The sequence below is a fragment of the Ammodytes marinus genome, assembly GCF_949987685.1.
Source record: "Ammodytes marinus genome assembly, chromosome: 16".
NCBI lineage: Eukaryota > Metazoa > Chordata > Actinopteri > Uranoscopiformes > Ammodytidae > Ammodytes > Ammodytes marinus.
Genome location: NC_137220.1, coordinates 4,430,740 through 4,448,239, shown reverse-complemented (window position 1 = coordinate 4,448,239; position 17,500 = coordinate 4,430,740). Strand labels below are relative to the sequence as shown.

Here is a 17,500-nt window from a genome sequence, read left to right as displayed (position 1 = left end):
ATGTGTGTGTGTGTGTGTTCGTTATAGTGTTAAACTAATGACATGGCCACTGGGATATGTGCTGTGCTGTGCTGAGGCCATCAAACATCAACTGTATTTACAACTTGGAAGCTAAAAGAGAGGAGACCAGTTTGGTTTTCCTAATTCTTTAATCATATCTAATTAACATTTCTCGAGCGGATATGGAGTAATTTTTTTTTTTGCATTTAAAAGCTATACAATAATGAGTTCCTTTGAGGTTAGAAAATGTTTTATTACTCATTTCCAGCACACAGAAAAAAAACATCTCTACGGATGAAAAGTTTTGTCGGAGCGAGAGAGCGAGAGGGGGCTCCCCAAAATTAGGCAAAATTAGCCTTTGAAAAAATTCAGTAGCCCTTGGAGTTGGTCTGAATTCCTAATTGCTGCAGCAGTAGAGCCACTGAAAAAAAGATGAGAGAAGCCGGCTGTGTGTGTGTGTGTGTGTGTGTGTGTGTGTGTTGGAGTGTGTGAGTTGGAGTGTGAGTGAGAGAGGGAGAGAGAGAGTGTAAGTGTGTGTGTGTAGGAGAGAGTGTGTTTGAGTGTGTGTGTGCATGTGCAGGTGTGCATGCATAGGCCCCCACTTGCATGCTTTTTATATGTGTGTCTGCCCTAGATATCTTGAGCATGGTGCTAAATCCAAGCGCTAATACCTTGTGGTGGTATATTCCCCCTCTCTGGAAAGGTGCAGACATTCCCGCTAGACTTGAAAAGGAGCTGTGATTAACCCAATCTGAACTCATTCTACTTTGCTTGAACCTCTACAATTGTAACAGACTTAAAAATAGGAAAATGATTTTACTTTACCCTAGTAGAAAAAGCACAAAGCAGGCTATTATTAAATGCATTGCTTAATTTAATGAATTAAAGATAATACCTAAGCCGAGACCGAGTATTTCTGTCTTTGATTTTTCGAAAAAAAAATCTTAGCTATTTTATTAAAAAATCAACTAGCACCAATTAAGCTCCCAGCCTATACCAAATCCAGCTTTAACTTTCAATGACCCCTGTTCCTAACACACACTACTGCAATCATTGGCTTAAATATATCAAATTATCAATCATCAAAATGACTGACCATTCCCGTTTTTAAAAGCCTCGCAATGGGAAAACGGAAGGAAGTTTGAGGATAAAAAGCTGTCACTTGAATACTGATTGGTACTTTTTCATCTTTGGTGTTGCAGGCTAGCCTATACAGAGGAGGGTACAATCGCTTCACTCCCTACTAAACGAAAGAGAAAAAGACAGAGACATTCCCCCCCCCCCCTCCGCACACAAAAAAAAACTATTAAAAAAAGGGAAAAAAAAGACTAACAAAACAAGCGAACACCTGGTTCCTTGGTGGAGATATAATTCTTACTTAACGCTTCAAATGCCGAGCCCCTCCCCCTTCCACCTATCAAGTTTCTACAAACAACCTATGTGATGTCACCATTGGTCTGCTATCGTTTTGTATATCATGTTTGTGCTTTAAGTTTTTTTTCTTAAGTCTTATTTGTATGCACATTTACTTATGCATTATTTTGATTGCTGTATATGGGTGCTGTGTCACCGTAACCAATTGTGAACCTACTGCAGCACGCATGATGCATGCTCAGAGGTGTGTGTATGCAGCCGCTGTCATCTGACTAAGAATGCACTGGGGCATAAAACAACATTAACACCACACTGCTAAGTACAAGTGCATCTCAAAAAAACAATAATAACAATGAAAAGTTTATTTTCTGTAATTAATTCAAATAGTGAAACTTTCATATATTCTAGATTCACTACAAAAAGTGAAATTAACTTAGACTAAACATACTTTTTAGATGGTCGACATGTGTGTATGATAAATCCTTTTTTTGATAGGTTTTATGTAATATTCTAATATGTTGAGATTTTTTTTTATTCCTTTAGCTGTAAGCCGTCATCATCAAAATTAAAACTGAAGAAAGACCTCACACATTTCACTTTGTGTACTGAATCTAGAATATATCAAAATGTCACTGTTTTAATGGACTTTTCCATTATATTCAAATGTTTTTAGATGCACCTGTATTACGACAAAAATAACATTCTAGGTCTGATCAGGTAAACACTGATCATCCATCCATCCAATTTAAAGGCCTACTTCACCGGTTTGAATATGAAGGTGTATTGAATCCCTATATTTCTCTTTCTGTGATGTCACAAGAAAGAGAAATATAGGGTTAAAAAAAACACTCTTTCTGCCTTTTCTCAGGCTAGGATGAACCGATTTTAATTTTTTTTGCACATTTATACTACATAGGATCTCAGAATTCAATACACCTTCATATTCAAACCGGTGAAGTAGGCCTTTAATTATTTTTTTTTCCAATTTCACAGCAGTTCAGTTCACACACTGACTGACATGCCTTGGTGATTCTTAGTTCAAAAGACAGCGGTTGCTTTGATTGCTTTTGTTTTTTGTTTACTTTTCAACGTTGGAGTGTCCCACTTGTTGTGCACTTTAGCAACTGTTACTATGTGGTTTGAACTGCATGCCAAGTTAAAGGGTCATGAAGGTCAGATTTCTGTCTTGGACTCACACTGCTTCTACCGCAGCCCAGCTAGTCTCCTGCAAAGCTATGCACGTTCAAATGCAACTATTCCATAACAACAATAATACATTTAATAAGACAAATGTGCGCACGGACCCCCCTCCGAAGTGTGGTAACTTCAGAGGAGATATGATGACAAGTACAACTAACTTGTTATTTACAAGTGCAGTTATATACAATACAATCTCAGTTAGAACAATAACTTTTACTAAATAGGTTTTTATTAGTAAACTGTTTTGACAATTCACTAAATAGCGCTGTCCAACAAAAGTTACTGGACCCAGATTGTCTCCATTTTGTTTAATTGTAAATGAAAAATCTTTGGTTTTTGATTTATTGCAATTTGAATAACATTCTGAGCAATTTTACTTCAAATTGCACCAACTAAATGGTTAATAAGTATATTGAAAGCACTGCATCATAGTGTGCATTGCTTACTCTTGAATTGCAAATTAAACATCTCTGATTTTGGATTGATTGCAATTTGAAGACTTTTCTAACTAAATTGGCAATCAGTTAGTTGAACACCTGCATGATAGCGTGCGTTGTTGTTTTCTCTGGGCCAGTATTGTGCTGTGACCCCATCACAGATAGTTGCATATGAACTGAGTTTTGCAGAAGACACGGTTGCATCTCCTCACTAATACACCATGGCAGTTTAACTGTACCCAGAGTGTGCACTGCAACACGCAACATTTTCCACATCAACTCACACACTCACCCAGTAAATGACACAGCACTGAGTGAAGCGTGCAAGCACCAGAGAGAGTTTTCTACTGCAAGTGACCGGTCTATTTTTTTTTTAAAGCATTGCACAAAATGTTTTTTACCTCAGGATAAGATAACCGAAATACTCAACACAAACTTAAAGGCCTACTTCACCGGTGGGAATATGAAGGTGTATTGAATTCTGAGATCATATGTAGTATAAATGTGCAAAAAAAAATTAAATTGGTTCATCCTAGCCTGAGAAAAGGCAGAAAGAGAGTTTTATGGTCTCACTGTCTAACCCTACATTTATCTTACTGTGACATCACAGTAAGATAAATGTAGGTTTTTTTTGCACATTTATACTACATAGGATCTCAGAATTCAATACACCTTCATATTCCCACCGGTGAAGTAGGTCTTTAAAATACAAATACAGGTCTCTTTCCTTTCTCAGCAGGCAGCATAGTTTAATCTCTATAAACACAACCAGCAGGTATTTTCCTCTTTGCAACAAGGCTTTCTAGAAGAGCTGGTTTAGCTTTTAGTTTTTTTTTAAAGGTTGAGTCAGTTATTCTAGAGAACGTTTGTTGTCAAAATCACTTTTTTGTCAAAATCAGTGAATATCTCCTCACGATCCGCTGAAAAAGTGTTAAAACACAGCCTAGTCTCTTTAAACTGGTATGTTGCTAGCAACGTCTGGCGCCTTTTTTTACACACCCTCTGTTCATATACCAGTTTACAGAGCCTAGGCTGTGTATTAACACTGATTTTTTTTCAGCACAGACTGTAAAGACAGGTAGCAGATAATGAGGAGATATTCACTGATTTCCACAAAAAGTGATTTTGAAAACAAGCGTTATCCAGAATCTCTGACTACCTCAAAGCAGAGAACCTGAGAGAGAATGATCAAATACAACTACACTGTTGCTCTTTATTGAAGCTACTGTATTATATATCCAGACATATACTGTATAAAACATATTCAACTATATACACACTCACAAGTACAGCAAGATATTAGCCCATATAAAAGCACCCAGGAGTTAGCCGACACAATGTAAAAGTGTGCAGCAGCAGTGCCGACATGCACATACAGTGGTTGTATTGGCTTCTATTACAACTTTGTGCTAATATACGTGAGGTTTTTTGATTTTGAAAGTCTCTGTGTAGCTATTCTGCAAGCTGTCAAGATTTCAGTGCAGCTATCGAAATACAACTCAAAGATATTGCCAATAATGTTCAGTTTATATGTACTCACAAAAGTTTTGATGGTCTCAAAAGTAAAAAAAAAAAAAAGTTTGTTGCACTTTATTTCTCTATTTATTTGAGTTTTTTCAATACTTTTCCGAGATGTAACATATTTATAAAACTAGTTATGTTTAGTCAAAATGTTAAAAAAAAAAAAAGAATATAGAGGAATGTTGTATATAAAAAGGAAAAAACATATTAACCCATTATCTTGTGAGTCAAAAAACAATCTTTACGTGGATAAACATACATTGTTCTTCCTTTTATATGCTAGTACGTTTGAGATTTTTATATGAGTGGAAAAGAACCTTTTAATATTATTTTTACCATTTTCAGACAAGGCAAATTGGTTGAAGCAATTGTAAGAGTGTTCTGGTGTAAACTCAGAGCAGCATAAATGTGTGGTTGATCAGTTAGTTACCACTATTAGAATGCTAGAAGGGAATGAAGTAGGTTATATTAGGTTTTTTTATCTGAATGTGTGCCTATGTGCTATACATACAAATCTATACATATATGCATTAGAGTGTGTTTGTGTGTGTGTGAGGCAGAGAGGGAGGTAGGACAAAGAGGTAGTGAATGCTAGAATACTGTAGCTTAACAGTTTAAAATGACTTCACTCAAGGTCCCTTTAATAGCATGACAGTAGCCCCAGACTGACCTCAAATATATCACTAGCGGGAATAATTATCTAACTTTAACTTTAATCAGCTTGTTCATAATATCAAGTGATGTTGGACTATATGTAGCGTTTTGGGAGAGTTTGACCCATTTGGCTTACTTAACTAATATCAGTACAGACGAGAGACATATCAGACTACCAGGCTTACACTATCAGTAATATATATAATGTATATATATATATATTGTTTGACCAAAAACATAACAAAATTGTATTCCTTATTATTGCAAACAAAGGTTAAATAAATAACTAATATGTTTCAATACTAGACATTCATATTTTTTTTTAATCTTATGTATGGATATATATAGCAAAACAAGATATTTCCACATTTTCAGGTTACCTTTTTTAAAAGTAACGGCTTTACTTTGCACAACAAGTGCAGTGATGAATACATTTCAGTTATTTAACTCCAACTGATGCAGTGAATAACTTCTCATTGTGCAGACAGTTGCCTTAACAATTTGAGTTAATTTGCTGCCCATGTATTCAGCTAAACCCCTATTAACCAGTTAATTGGTTTTCATAACTTATATCCTGAATCGAAGTATATCCCCCAAATAACATTTAAATGTAAATAGAGAAATTAACAAAATACTCTATTAACTTTTATCCTCGTGTCACTATGTCACTTTTACACGCTACTGTTTTGTTATTACGGGGACAGGTTTGAATGTCAGTCATAGTCAGTGGCGTTTACTCCTATCAAGTTTGCACGGGTTCGTCTATAAAGTTTACAGAAAAAGTACCATATAAGCATCGTTTATCTGTGTCAGCTTACCAAGGTTTAAATGTACAAGACGTAACGTGTAAATAATTCTGGTAGTCAGTATTGTAGAGGTCTGAACCGTTTAATTATACTTAAGTCAAACGTAATTTAAATGTGAATTTTTAAAACAAAACACTTTGGTTGCGTTCCGAATCTCATACTCTTTCTTTTTTCTATTCTACATACTACATCCGACGATAAAGAGAATCTAGTTAGGATGCAGTAGGCATACTATTGGGACATACTTTACTCTCTTATTTCATCATAACATTGCGCCTTGATCTTGCCTCTTGCTTTTATATCCGTCGCATCCCCGTTTGTTTTCATATGGAGGCTTCGTCGATGTTACGTCACTTCACGTGCGCACTGGATTGTGGGTCAGAATCGCCCAAATAGGATGCACTTTTCAACACTAACAATCTTGGCCGCATGAAGTAGGACATCCGGGTACTTCTAACCATCCTAAATCTGGCCACAAGAATCGGGACATCCTAAATCTTTTTTCTACCATACTATATAGTAGAAAGTATGCGATTCGGAACGCAACCTTTGATAATATTTTTGTTTTCTGTTCGCTTTTGTTGTATTCTCTTACCAGCTTAATATGCAACCAGACCTCTCTGTTTTTAATCATACATCTGTTCGTACTTATTAATAGTAGTATTGAGATATGTTTACATATACGCCGATAAAAAAAATACTCTTTATCCATCACTAAGGCTGTGTTCGTGAAGCCCTACTAACTTCCTATTCATACTAATGTTGACGTCAATTCGAGTATGTTGTGGTTGTTTAAATGCGAGTTTGTGTAGGCGAGAAATGCCCAGATGAGTACTTACTTCTGGGAAGATTTTGTGAATGGATCGATAGGTTACTTTTCCTACTCAACCGCCCCACAATGCATTTTTTTTAAATTCTTTATTGCTTCTGTATACTTCAGTGTAAACGGTCCGACGAACCTCGCATACACAATGGATGGTTAAGTAGACAGTATGTAGTACATACATGTTGAGTATGTAGGAGGGAGGACGTTAGTAGGGCTTTATGTTTAAGTAGACAGTATGTAGTATATACATGTTGAGTGTGTAGGAGGGAGGACGTTAGTAGGGCTTTATGGTTAAGTAGAGTATGTAGTATATACATGTTAAGTGTGTAGGAGGGAGGACGTTAGTAGGGCTTTATGGTTAAGTAGACAGTATGTAGTATATACATGTTGAGTATGTAGGAGGGAGGACGTTAGTAGGGCTTTTCGAACACAGCACCATATTTAATATTCAGTAAGCCCTGACAAGCTGGCAGGTGCATTTATGAAAAATATTTGTACAAAAGAGAACCAAGCAAAAAAGTTACAGTTCTTTGTAAATACATTTAAATGTATATACAGTAAACACACACACACACACACACACACACACACACACACACACACACACACACACACACACACACACAAACTATATCGCAATTCTCTGACTTACTGTTTTATATGTATTCCTATATGAAGTGAGGTTATCTGTGTATTTTCAATTCAGCTGAATATGTTCTTGAATTGTATGTTATTTCTATAATGAGAATATATTGTCTGGAAAGTGTCGAGTACATTTTCTTTTGGATTCATTTCATAGGTTAAAAAAATATATACCATTATAACTTTGTTTTTCTTTATTTATGGATTTTTTGTTGACATGTGACATATAAGTAATCTATGATTGTTTTGAGTGTCAGAATAAAGCAGTTATAATAATATCATGTCTGCTTTCACACATGGATGTTGTTGATGTTGTGTTGCATCATAATCTGATGTTAATTTAACATAAGGTGAGACAATGCGAGTGAATTGGGTGACATTTTAACTCAAAAGATAGTTGCAGGAATGTTTGCGAAAATATGCAAATTTGGAAATATCTCACTGATGATGCATCAAATTGCATTACATCTTGATGTTGGATGAAGCCAGAGTTAAAGGTGCAGTGTGTAATATGACATCATCAAGAAAGTTCTAGAAAGTTGTTGAATGCAACGCTCCCTGGGTAACCCCAACCCTTTCGAATAATAACAGAAGCTACAGTGGCCTTCAAGGACAAGAACAATTCTAAATTTTAAACAATGCACCTGATGACATTCCAACTATGGCACTTTCAAGATGGCGGCACTAGGCCTTGGTCCAAAATATGCAGAATATGGACATATATGAGACCCTTTCTAAGGGAAAAAAAATAATTAATTTTTTTTGTTCAGCTATTATGCACTAAAGTAAATGTACCTATGGATATTATAATTACTTTCTACAAAATCTGCTAGGAAATAAAATCCAAAATTCTACACACTGCAGGTTTAAAATATGTATTTAATTTGTACAACTTATTAGAGTCCACCGTTTGTACAGAACATAGGATACATTCAGCCTTTTTTGATAATACAAATTAAAAAAATACTATGCAAGGTCTGAACAATGCTTTAAGAAGACATAGTCTCACAGTTTCAAATGAACACCCTAATGTACGTGTTTTGCACATTGGGGAACACTTACGTATACTAGTATGAAAGAAAGAAGACATGTTATGGAAGTAAAATAGACAGAACTCTCAAAATTGACCAGTGCTTGAAAAACAATGCTTTTGCCTGCAGTGTCCTTAAAACTGGTTGTGTCTGGCCATACAGATAGATAGGAAATAGCCTACCATCTGCATAGCTTGATGCTACCTGGCCTTAATTGGGCTAAAGTTTTAATTGCTAAAAATAAATATGTAGTGCAGGCCTTCATACGTGAACTAGGCCCTTCACGTCCGTGGTTGATTAATACTATTGCCTTCGCAGCCCATTTCAGTTCTAGGCCTGCCTGTCAGTGCAGACTATATATGTAGCTATTTTGCTCCCTCCCCACCCGAGCTATATGAATGTATGTGGGTATTTTTATATGGCGGGTCCCTAAAGAGTGCTCAGTAAATCTGACGTATACGGACTAGATATAGGGGGGAGGTTTGTGTTAAAGGGGTAGTTCAGTATTTTTGAAGTGGGCTTGCATGAGGTTCTTATACATTAGTTAGTCTGTTAACTTATGGATATGGGCTTCACACACACACACACACACACACACACACACACACACACACACACACACAAACACACACACAGTCACACACACACACAGTCGCTCTGCATAGTCAGTTTGTTACCGTATGGAGATGGTGGTTAGAGCAGTCACTATAAGGAGTTTGGGGGAGATATACATGTCAGCATTGCACTGTTGCAGAGGGGGCCGGCAGAAAAATGCATTTTTGCCATGTGTACTCAAATCAGAAATAAATATCTGTTCAATTGTACGCACTGTCAGACCAGAGAGCCGTTTTTCTTTTTGCGCTTTTTTGAAAGCGTAGTTCGGCCATGTATTACTACGCCATACATGTAAAGCGTATCACTCCGCCAATCCCTAACAATGCACAAGTACCTCAAACAACCCCACTTCAAAAAATACTGAACTATTTCTTTAAGAGTCCCGGGCACGCACGCACACACACAGACACGCACACACACACACACACACACACACACACATACGGATACAAACACACGCACACAGACACGCACGCACAGACCCACACCCTTGCACACTCACTTACTCACACACACACACACACACACACTCTCACTCACTCTCTCACATTCACACACGCTAACACATCCACACACACACACTTCCGAAAAATAAACTTTCCCTTTTAGACTCTCGGGCCAGCTCCTCTGTGGGATAAGGGAGGGGCTAGGTCGGACAGACGCTGATTGAGCACGCCACTTGTTAAAATCTCTAGAGTGGAAGTTAGGGCACTTGTGTGTGTGTTCGCGTGTGTGTGTGTGTGTTTGTGTGTGTGTGTGTGTGTGTGTGTGTGTGTGTGTGTGTGTGTGTGTGTGTGTGTGGTGGGGGGAGCACTGCACTACAAAGACATTTCCAAATTAAAGCCTCGTCTTCTTTCATTTCGTTCTTTTTTTCTTTTCGCGGCGAGAGATCACTCCGTATTAGCCGGCATCTGTCATGACGAGGGTCCTGGGACGCTCCGATACACAACCTGAAACACACACACACACACACACACACACACACACACACAGATAGACCCACACACGCACACACACACACAGATAGACCCACACAAGCATGCATACGAACACACACACACACACACACACACACTCACACACACACACACACACACACTCACACAAGCATGCATACGAACACACACACACACACACACACACACACACACACACACACACACACACACAACCTCTTTCCTACTCTACTTCCATCCAGCCTTAATACATTGAGACTTTTTGACTTTGCTGATCTCCACTCTGATCTATATTCTGGGGAGAGCACTGGCACTAGTGAGGCCTCTGCTATCCGCTTTCTTTCAAGACACACACGCACACACACACACACACACACACACACTTACTCACACACTTACTCACACACACACACACACACACACACACACACACACACACACAGACACACACACACACACACACACACTTACTCACACACACACACACTTACTCACACACACACACACACACACACACACTATCTCCTACTTACTCGTTTTGGCAGTGTGAGGCCTCTGCTATCTGCTTTCTTTCAAGACACATTACAAGAACGGGGATGAAACGCGAATAAAGCTGTTGTCTCTACGCTCTCAAACTTTTTTTTTGTACTTGAGTTTTTAACTTTTAAGTTGTTCCTATTCGGATGTTTTGACTCCGTTGTATGTGCGTTGTCAACCTTATACAACCTCATACTGTGAACTTTCCATCCTTGTAACTGTCTACATTGTATAGGGGGGAAATGGGGGTCGGGGGGGGGGGGGTTACCTGAAAAGAATAATATGTGTTGTTTATTCCATGCATTATACCATATGTTTATACTTTTTATTTTCAAAGAATTACTTTCGAGACTAGCCTTTTTGTCACCCCTACAAACTTGTTCATAAAGGTATAAAGTTGCAATGAGCCTGCTACACATTTCAATATATATATGTATTTACACTTTTCCTTATATATAAAGTGCTATATATTAAAAAAGGGTGATAGTATTATAATGCATGCCTATCACTATCATAAATCATCATTTGGGGCGACTGTGGCTCAGTTGGTAGAGCGGGTCGGCCGATGATCAAAGGGTTGGAGGTTCGATCCCCGCCCTGCCACCTGTGTCATAGTTGTTGTGTCCTTGGGAAAGACACTTCACCCACTTTGCCTCGTGTGAATGTTGATAGTCAGCCTGCTATCGGTGTATGAATGTGTGTGTGAATGGTAACGTGTAAATGGGAACAGGTCTCCCTTGCAAAAGAGTCTTCGGACTCAATGGGATTTACCTGTATAAATAAAGGTTAAAAAAAAAAAAAAAAACCTTCTATTGTATATTTACCAATCTCTCTCCCCTCCCACTTCTCTCCCCCTGTTTCCTAGTAAATACAAAGGGAAGAGCTGTACTCAGTATTGACGGACATCCCAGATGAAAACAACAAACGGAGGAGAACTAGCTTTAAGAAAAATAACACAAGTAAAAGAAGAAGAAGAAGAAGAAGAAGGAGAAGGAGTGGAAAAACAAAATGGATTCCTTCTACTGAGGCTGCTGGCGAAAGGAATCCGGACGGAAGGCGGCGCGGTGTCAAAAACCCAGCCACTAAACTTTGACAAAATAAGAGTGATGCCAGTTTTCACCAGGGACACACACAGAAAGAGATAGAAAGAGAAAGAGAGAGAGAGAGAGAGAGAAATAAGAAAAAAGTGTCCCGTTATTATAAGAACATTTTATTTTTTTATACTTTTGTGATTTACAAAATGGTAAAAAAAAAAACATAGTGTGTAATATAAAAAAAGCAGTTATATATGTACAACAATCTGTTTTTATGTTTTTCTTTTGGTAAAGGGGGGATTGAGATGACGGGTTCAGTTTGGAGTTAAGCCCTCGATGCTGATTTTGATTCCTTGGTAGGCTATGCAGGGAGGGAGTGGGACAGAGACCCCCTAATCCACCCCTCTCCTCGCTCTATGGCACACTCTATATATGCTCCAAAACTTAAAAAACATATACAAGACTTAAGGTGGCAGGGAGGGAGCGCTCGCCGGATGCACTTTCTATCTAACCCAGTACTTCCTGATGTGGGTGGAGTCAAAACTCTAAAAATGTCCGCTTACATCCCTTCTTCCTTTTTGGACCTTTTTTTTCTCTTCTTGGGACCTTGGCAACTTGCAAAAAAAAAAGGCCCTACTGTTATACTGTGGATACTGTCTTGATGTCACTTTTTCTCCTGGCAGAACCATTTGGATAACCCACGGAGAAAGAAAAGCGGGACGAATGAGTGAGCAAAAGACGGTTTAATAACTTGGAAAAAAAAAAGCCGAGACTCCAAATCTCCTATCCCACCCATTAATTTTGGTCTAGCTTCCCTCTCCAACACGCCCCCACAGCAAAAAAAGGGGTTAAAACGCATACGGGACTATAGTTCAAGTGATGAACTTAAAAATTGGTGCAGAAGTTTACTTGCTGACATTACTACGCCTGCCACAGACTCACACCTTGAAGAGACCCAAGCCTTTTATGTCTTCACTTCCAGAACTGAAGGACAAAATTATATGGAAAAAAAACGACGAGATGATATTATTAACCCAAAAGGTGCATACAAACTTAAAAACCAAGGATGCACGTTTTTCCACCTGGCAAGAAGAAGAGAGAGAAATAACTTAATCATCAACGTCCATGTAACAAAAATTGAAATATTATTATAATCGAAATAATCCCATTGTACAACATCAGCAGGTGCATAACCAAAACACACGCCTGAGGCATAGAGGAACTTATGTCGCTAGATGAAAAAAAAAAAAAAAAAAAAAACATTATAGAAATACATTAGTGCCCATCCGACGATAAACAAAGGAACGAGGGCTTGAAATATGTCAAACCTTTTTTTTTGTCAATGTATTCTGAGAATATGTTTTTGTTATTTTGTGTGTGTGTGTGTGTGTGTGTGCGTGTGCGTTTTATTTATTTATGTATTTATTTATTTAGTTATTTATTTATTTATTTATTTATTTTTTCAGCACTGAAAACTTTTAAAGAGGTAAACACAAAAAAAAAGTTTTAATTTTGGTGAAAGCAAAACAAAAAAATGTTTTTGCTATTTCTTTCTTATCAGGAGATTCACTGTAATTGTGTTTTAAAAACAAGAATGTTGGTTCAGTTCTTTGAATGTACATTAATGTCTCTAGGGTGTCCAATAAGTATGTATTCTTTTTCTTGTATATAAATATATATACATATCTATTATATGGGCTGTGGTGATGTCAGGGAGAAGAGGGGGTGGGCAGGTAAGCCCCTGGCCCCCCAAACATAGATACAAACCCCCCTTCCTCCAACTAAATATGCCCCTGATATTTACTGTAACATGTGATCATGTGTTATATGATTGAAAGTGTGATGGTGATAGTGTGAACTGATATCCCCCCCTACTCCCAAGTACCCCCTTCTTAACCACACACACACACACACACACACACACACACACACACACACACACACACACACACACACACACACACACACACACACACACACACACACACCCTGTGCAAATGCTCATAGATTATACACAATGCTACTTCTTTTATTTTTACCCCAACTCAAAACCTCACTTTTGTATTGGAAGAGTATTGGAGCCATGGGATAGAAAAGAAAATATTAAGAGTAGTACGTTTTCATTCACATTTCGAGAAAGAAGTTGGACTGTCGAGAATTATAAGTTAACAGTTCCAGACTGCGGTAAAGTTGGAAAGATATTGGACAGACAGATTCGAACTTCCCAGATCGATAACTCATTAATAAGACATTAGTAGGCCAATACACAAACGCGTCTTAATAACGTTTCACTTAAAAGTTATTGATACCAAAAGTTCTCAATCTGTCAATTTCTTTCCAACTTTACTTCGGTCTGGAACTGGCAACTGTTTGACACGATCTATTCTCGACATGTCTGCAATTCTCAATGTTCTTAATGAAAAGAAATGTCCTACTTTGATATTTTTTTCTCTCTCTTTTGGCCCTTATAGACTTCCATACTTCCACATCCACACTTCAGGAAAAAGAAATCACACTTTTTGCAGTAATTTTGGCCCTAATCATTTGCGGCCTGGGTGAAAAAACTTTTGCTAGTTAGCGCAAGAAGCAAGGTGTGTTGTAGTGTAGTGGGTGTCAGATAAAAAGTTTATGAATATTGATTTTCTTTTCCTTTTCTTAACTCGAACCAAAGTATGATTTGAAACACAGACACACACACACTCAGTCTCAGTGCGCTTTGATCAGGAGACAGCCGGAGACTGCAGTGATGACAGCACGGCCCGGATGTGTATTGACGTGACCCAGATTTCAACGCAACTCACTGAGGGAAAAAGAGAGAGCTCGCTGTATTGCTAATATATAACAAGCACTCACTTATTACACTCGGATGGATGCTGAGAGCTTCCTTATAAACTTGCTGTTTCTCAAGCTGGCCGTTGGTGGGAGGGCGATATGTATTGCATTTTGGAAATAGACCTTGCTGGCCTTTTGAAAATAAAACTTTTTTCATTTGGCCAGTAAGGTTTTTTCGGGTGAAGCACAATTTTGTTTGAGAGTTTCAGGGTACACTACTTACTGTAGTTTAGTAGTGGTTTTGATTGTGTGTGTGATTTGTTTCCAAGAGGGTATAACAATCGGTTTAAAGGCTCCCCTTTCTTCCTGTACAAACTACAGTGTGTACTGTTGATATCCTGTATAGAAAAATCTCACCTCCTCACACACTTAAACTTACTTATACTTCTTGATTATTAAACTTCTCATCTTATTTCAGGTTGAAAAAAAAATGGAAAAAAAACTTGTTTCTGAAAAATCAGGGCTCCTAATCACAGTGACCTCTGTTGTTCATCTATTCTGTAGACAGCTTTTCTCATATATTTACAAAGAGTATCTATATTACCATGGCAACTAACTGTTGTGAAGTCTTCTAATCGGGGTAAAAAAAAAAAGTTGGTCATTATTTGTTATATTTCCCATCATGCAGCGAAACCGATCATGAATACATTATGCAGGCTTTAGCTTTTAGCGGAATTTTTTTATATACCTGTACGTTTGTTTCTTCTGAAAGAGTCACATGGTCATGGTTCGGCCCCCACACTTACAGCTACACGGACTTGTGGTGGGTCAGAAAAAAAAGACCAAGAGAGCAAGTTGGGGTTTTATTTTGAAAGGTATGGAACTTCTCTGGACGCAAAAATCGCTTAATTGGTCGAGTTTAATATACCACAGTTTTTCTTTTATTTTTATTTTTTTTTCTTGTTTTTTTTTTGCTTAATTCCACAAAGTTTTGTCCACTGAATGATCTATGCACTTTGCAACAAAAACAAATATGATGTCACGTGTGGTTTTTTGGAAGACACCACTGTTTTTTCTGCTTATTTTTTTATTTTCTACTTAGCTAGTAACAGTATAGTTCATAGAATCTTAGGCAATAAGGCTTTCGCTATTGTGTGATTTGCGTTATTTTCTGTCAACAAAAATCCCATGAAAAGATCAAAACCAACATTTAATGTGGTAATTCTGACTTCCCCACTGAAGAAGTTAATATTTAAAGGTGCTACGAGTAACTTTAAAATATTTCTGAAAGCAAAATTTTTCCTCTGATGATCATAAATTACCATCAGTGCAAAGAATGCTATTTTTATATAGTTTTTCTTAATGCCTTTGTCATGGGTATACACTCACCCAGGAGCAACAGCTGGCGTTGTAAAAACACTATCGCTTTGGTCCAAAGGGTGTGCAAGAATGAACACAAACTCAAAGTTCCTCGGAGCACCTTTAAAAATGGGTTAAGTGTAAATAGTTTAATTTTTATATATTTTTTTTATTTTCATATTTGGTAAATGGTTTATTAAATAAAGCAGCTGTAAGGTAATGGTGCATTTGCTAGCGACTAACAACTGTATTGAGTATTCGGTGTATTTGGATATGGAAACATTGTTATTGTTGGTTTTGGTCTTTTTATTAGATTTAAGCTACATCTTTGCTAACTTTGTCAACTGTCTGAGTAGTGTTTTTGCTAACTTTTGTGATAGGAGTGACTGTGTTTTATAGGTCAGTATGTAGCATTTTTAATTGGACAGTGATGTAGATATGATCGTCAGATATTAAGCTATCGCTGTTTTAAATTATGTAGTATTTATATTATTTAAATTTATATATTTCTGATGCACATACAATAGCAACATTTGCAGGACAGTGTATCCAAAAAAGTAATTATTTATTATACTTGTTAGTACATAAATAGTTGTAGAAAAAGTAGATATATTAGTGTTAGTAGATTAAATAGTAGATATATAGATATAGTATAGAAAGTGTACAGTGTAGCCATTATAAGTGTTAACTTGACAAACTTGAATCACAATTAAAACATGCAAAGCAGGAGATACAACACTTTGTTAGCACTTTTGGTACATCATTTTTGTTAAGTATTTTTGGTTAAAACCATAGCTATAGTATTTTAAAATGTATAAAAAAAGATTAAAAGAGAGAGAAAGGCGATGTTTTTGACGTAGGTGACAATGAGTAGTCTCTTGTTCTGGTAGCTTTCAATGCGTTACTGTATTTTTATCATAAAAGGTTCAAACAAAAAGTAAACTACAGCTACCATGATGCTTTGCTAGTCTTTTTTCTTGCAATGCCTTATGGGAGTTGGAGTTGAATTCTTTAAAAAAAACTATATTTGTTTTGCCGTAGAACAATGTGCCACCAGTTTCACGTCACACATTATCTGTATTACTGGAATATTAACTTATCTAATCTATAGTTAGTCCGGCTCGTCTTCCATGTTAGAAGCCGTACTAGCATCAGTGGTCAGGTATGGGTTAAAAAAAATCAAATTATGTTTTTAGTTTTAAGCGTTTTTTGTATTGGTTTTTAAGGTTTATATCTTTGTAAACTGTGGCTGTGTGTCTATGCCTGTTAAAGCCTCTGTCAACCTGGTCTAAAATAGTTCAAATCAATATAGTATATCAAAGTGGGGTGTCTCAATTAAGCTTTGAAAACAATCTGATTGAAAATGTAGCTTCTTAAATATTATAAAACTGTTTTACTATCTTGAGTAGACTGTTCTACAGGACTGTGTGGTTGTATCAAATAGCCTCCATAGCAACAGTCATTGTTTTTATAGATCTTATCTAAACCAACATTTCTGTAAAGTTTATCAAACTTAAATGACAATATCTTTCATTTGGGTTTATAAATATGCCTAATAACTATTTCCAGATGCTTTATAATCATGCAACTAACTCCCCACATTACATGGTTAAAAGGATTTAGTCTTACACAATTTGGTTTTACAGGGGTTTAACAGACATATCGTTTTAACTCGACCATGGAATTTTTTATATATATTTTTTGGGGCGTCCAGAGAAGTTTTTGCCTTTATCCAG

General features: G+C 37.0%; 2 protein-coding genes across 2 annotated transcripts in view; one reads left to right on the top strand and one right to left on the bottom strand.

Moving 5' to 3' along the window:
* The window catches only part of LOC307262983 (RNA binding protein fox-1 homolog 3-like), a gene marked incomplete at both ends in the record, with an annotated part of 52,678 nt that extends 51,431 nt beyond the window's left edge, over positions 1–1,247 (top strand). The window contains one exon of the mRNA XM_080044002.1: positions 1,203–1,247. Within this exon, the coding sequence (XP_079900128.1) occupies positions 1,203–1,247 (45 nt within the window). The remainder of the gene's footprint in view (positions 1–1,202) is intronic.
* Positions 1–17,500, bottom strand: part of tmem104 (transmembrane protein 104) — a 324,830-nt gene that overhangs the window by 29,488 nt on the left and 277,842 nt on the right. The gene's annotated exons all lie outside the window — the stretch shown is intronic.